Genomic DNA, 4099 nt, shown 5'->3' on the forward strand with positions numbered 1-4099 from the left:
CCCTGAGGAAGGGACCCTGCGTGGCCCCGAAACATCGCTGTTTGACTATTGTGACACGTATGTCCAATAAAAAGGACTTATCTATTTGAAATCAATCTGAGTGCTGGTAACCTATTCTTTCTACTTTGTGCATTACACGGTGCCATCCGTGGGAGTTACTGCAAGCACCTTATCTCTACTGGCCGGGACTGCTGAAAGGTGTGCAGAGAGCACCCTCACCAATTACACATTTATAATTCAATTATCTACTAAAAATATTGAACAAGAAAAACGAAGGAGCATATTTATTGTGGTGTGAATGATTGGTGAATGTCACATACACTCCTTTCTAAACATATCCCTGAAGGAAAACGTTTAGTTGGAGCTGGCCTTTACATGTTTGCCAGCTAAACACCTACAAAAACAACACATGGGATGAAGATCCTTTTAGAAGAAGGGTAGACGTAGATCAGCAGCCTCAGGGCAGAACAAAAATCTGCAAGCTCTAATCATCTAAAATAAGTCACAACTAAATGAATCATAAAAATGGATGTAGGAATACTTTGATTTTATTCCATGCCCCGATGACACATCCGAAAACATTAAAATGTTCTAATATTTTAGGAAAAATAATGTATTCCATTAATAGCGAATTAGCCTAGTGGGCAATTCTAGATCGCCCTTCTCTAGGCAATCAAGGCCCATAATTACTTCCCCATAGCTTTCATCTCTCCCAATATCTGCATTCTGATGAGAAGTTTCAGGATAGAAAAGAAAACGTCTGCATCCATACTTGGAAATCAATCACCTAATCAATCTGACACATCATAGTCTATGTACATTCTGGACATATAGAAGAACAGCAGCAACAAGGGAGGGAGTCTAGCATCATTGAAGTACCAACTCTTAAAAGGTGCCCATACACTGGCCGAATTTCGGCTGGTTTTTAACGTACCGGCCGAAGTTTGCAGTGTGTGGGGCTGTTGGCTCCCTTTTAGCCGGCATTCCTCGATCAGCTAATCGAAGGAGCCGGCTGGAAAATCTTTGCAGGATCAGAACCGGCAGCCAATGGGGTCGGGTATTCCGACAGGTGGCGGCGGTACCTGTCAGAATACAATATAAACAAGCCCTGTGGAATCACACCCTCGCTGGCCCTAAACACTGCCGCATTTTGCTCGTTAGCGACAGGACACAGAAGGAGGGACATCTTGTTTGACCCACTAGCAAGAATGCACTTCATCAAAACTGGAGCAGACAAAATCTGGAGCAGTTGCCCACAGCAACCAGTCAGCTTCTATTTTCAGTTTGGTCAGTTAAGCTTTGAAAATGAAACAGAGAAACCGATTGGTTGCCATGGAGAACTGCTCTAGTTTTGATAAATTCTCCCCATTGAGTTTTACACAAGGATATGATTTTTAATTTTCATTCAGGTGACTGGAATTTTCAAAGCTCATTGAGGGGAATTTATTTTAAAATGGAACAGGCAAAATCTGAAGCAACCGTGCATGGCAACCAATCAGCATCTGTTATTCATTTTTAAAGCTTAACTGAAGAGAACAGAAAAGAAAAACGGATTGGTTACTATGGGCAACTCCTCCAGATTCTGTCTGCTCCAGTTTTGATAAATTCCTCCCATTATAAGATAACAGTCACTGTCCAGTAATACCCAAACAACGCACTGACTATTGAATGATACCCTCCGTCTGCTTAAAATTGCACCCACTGAGCAGGTGCTCAGCACTGTGCTATTGCAACTTCTGCTGCACTTCATATATGCATGAAGCCAAAGATATTTCAACAATTAAAACATTCCATGCTACACTTTTAGGAAATCTCACCATCAGCAAACATAGGAATGCATCTCCAGGTCAGACAATGGTCAGGAACCACTGAAGCAGAGCAAAGAAATAATAATAATGATGATGATGATGTTTGTAAACAGCAGCAATGAGTTTTCCTTTTTTAAAACTGCATTTGACAAAAATGAGTGTGGGATCTCCGCAGGAACTAGACTATTTTCCTCGGCACTACATCTGATAAAGCCTTGCACCATGAACCTACTGCAGCCGTTGAACTTACTGTGCTGATTTAAAAGCATTCTGATTGAAATGCGACTCATGTAGAAACGGTCCAAGAAATACTGAACGTTCTGCGATGTTACTGGGTCGGCACCGAAGCTATCTTTATATTCAACAACACCCTGCGCCATGGTGGGAATTACATCATTGTGCCGATTTCGGATGGTTATTACTGTGTCTGTGAAACTAACCAAAAACAAAGACGATTAGAATTTATTACATTGTAACAAGTTGTTCTGTGACCATTTTGTAAAGCACTCAATGAAAAAACTGATCAAGCATTACTTCCATTATTAGAGAAAAGTGAATTTCCCACAGCTGGCAGCATATTCCAATACAACAGGAAATCTTTGCGTGGAGTGACGTTCACCAAGTCCAGTATAACAAAGCGACCAGTATACACAAGACCATTTCATCACATCACTGATCATACATGCGAGTATATGTATACACTAGTATACACTGCTAGAAGATATTAATGGCTCTGATATGAAGGAGCTATTCCACCACTAGATACATAAACTATAAAATAATCAGATACACTTACACTCTGACTGTTTCTGGGTCCTCTGTATTTTTGTCTTTAAAATCAACTATTTCTTGGAAACTCTGCACATACCTGAGAAAACAAGAGTGTTAATAGTGGGTAGATATCCATTGTCCTGAGCAGTTACATGTTCACTACAGGGTGGACTTGGCCTTTAAAAACTGCAACTTTACAATGGAAAAAAAAAAAGTTATAGCCATCTATCTACCTTGTACTTTCGGATTAGCACTTTTGTGGAATTTAAAGCAAACCGGTCACAACATCATACCATACACATTGCACCTAGAATACATATGCAAATATTGACTTTATTTCTATGTTAATATCTAGCACTTCCTGCCCCTCCCCTCTGTTGATGACATCATAGACTTTTATCAAGTAAAGTTTCTGGTAACCCACCCAAAATCTGCTTAAAGGAGGAAAGTTCTCTTACCAGCTCTGCACCAGTTTTATGGAAGGCATCTTTAGGAGGTTGTCAGGAAGCAAGTTTATTTCTTTCATTATATTTGCTAACCTCACAGGTAATTCCTGTCGCAGGAATATAAATGATGTCTTTTCACAAGCATTTACCGATCCTAAAAGAAGAAAGATAAAATGCTACATTAAGAAAATACCTGCACAGATATAAATTACTGAAACATTAACAGTGGTTACAAGTGGTTGTAAGCGGGACAGACGTAGTTGTGATCTGCTAGTAATGACATATTGAAGTAGAACTCCTGACATTTTTCTAGCATCTAGCAGCTGAAAATGGCCGTGTGAAATATCTGCCCTGAGCCGATAAATGGTATTTAATCACAAAGTAGATGTCAATAAGAAGTGCTCTGATCCTTGCAGATGACAGGATATTTCCCAGAGTAATGCTGCACGTAGTCTTATACCAAACACTTCCTCTAGTCACTCAACCTGCACTGTGTGCCAGCCGGAGGATTTCACCGCAGACCACAGGAGACCTAAGACACGCAGGCAAAAGACTGGAAAATAACTTGGCATAGCAGGAGGGAGAATAAGCAAGTCATATTGTACCTGTTTATCCCTGAACTTCCTACTATAAAACACTATTCAGGAGGATTTTATTAAATACTCACTATAGTCGCAAGTACTTCATAAAGCTATAAAATGTGCCTTCACATGCCTGTTTACTTTGTTTGTGACTATCATTTATAACATCACTTGTGAGATTGCATAGAGCTCTATTTATAAAGGATCCATTGTACAAGTCACACAACGAGGGCCCGTATACAAAACGCTGCATTCTAGCGGACTGGCTAGTGCTTTGTGCAGTGCACATTGCCGAAGCTGCAACTGTGTACATTTAATTTTCCCAACGTTATCAGTAGTGTAAAAGGGAAGGACAAATCACAATGTAAAGTCAAACAAGATTCACCCATCCTCAGCAATACACATGGGGTGAATGTTGTGAAAATGAATGCTATAAAATACAGATTGAAGAACATCCAAGCAAAGATTTGCTGTGAAAATGCCAAAACAAATC

The 4099-nt window shown here is 40.0% G+C and overlaps 1 protein-coding gene across 1 annotated transcript in view; it reads right to left on the minus strand.

The window, feature by feature from the left end:
• PDK1 (pyruvate dehydrogenase kinase 1) overlaps nt 1-4099 on the minus strand; it is a 23942-nt gene that overhangs the window by 14052 nt on the left and 5791 nt on the right. Inside the window, exons 2-4 of the mRNA XM_018572370.1 lie at nt 3038-3179; nt 2605-2676; nt 2059-2243 (exon numbers count right to left, since the gene is read on the minus strand). Of these exons, the coding sequence (XP_018427872.1) occupies nt 2059-2243; nt 2605-2676; nt 3038-3179 (399 nt within the window). The remainder of the gene's footprint in view (nt 1-2058; nt 2244-2604; nt 2677-3037; nt 3180-4099) is intronic.

This window comes from Nanorana parkeri, unplaced genomic scaffold, assembly GCF_000935625.1.
Source record: "Nanorana parkeri isolate BGI_ZX_2015 unplaced genomic scaffold, ASM93562v1 scaffold44, whole genome shotgun sequence".
NCBI lineage: Eukaryota > Metazoa > Chordata > Amphibia > Anura > Dicroglossidae > Nanorana > Nanorana parkeri.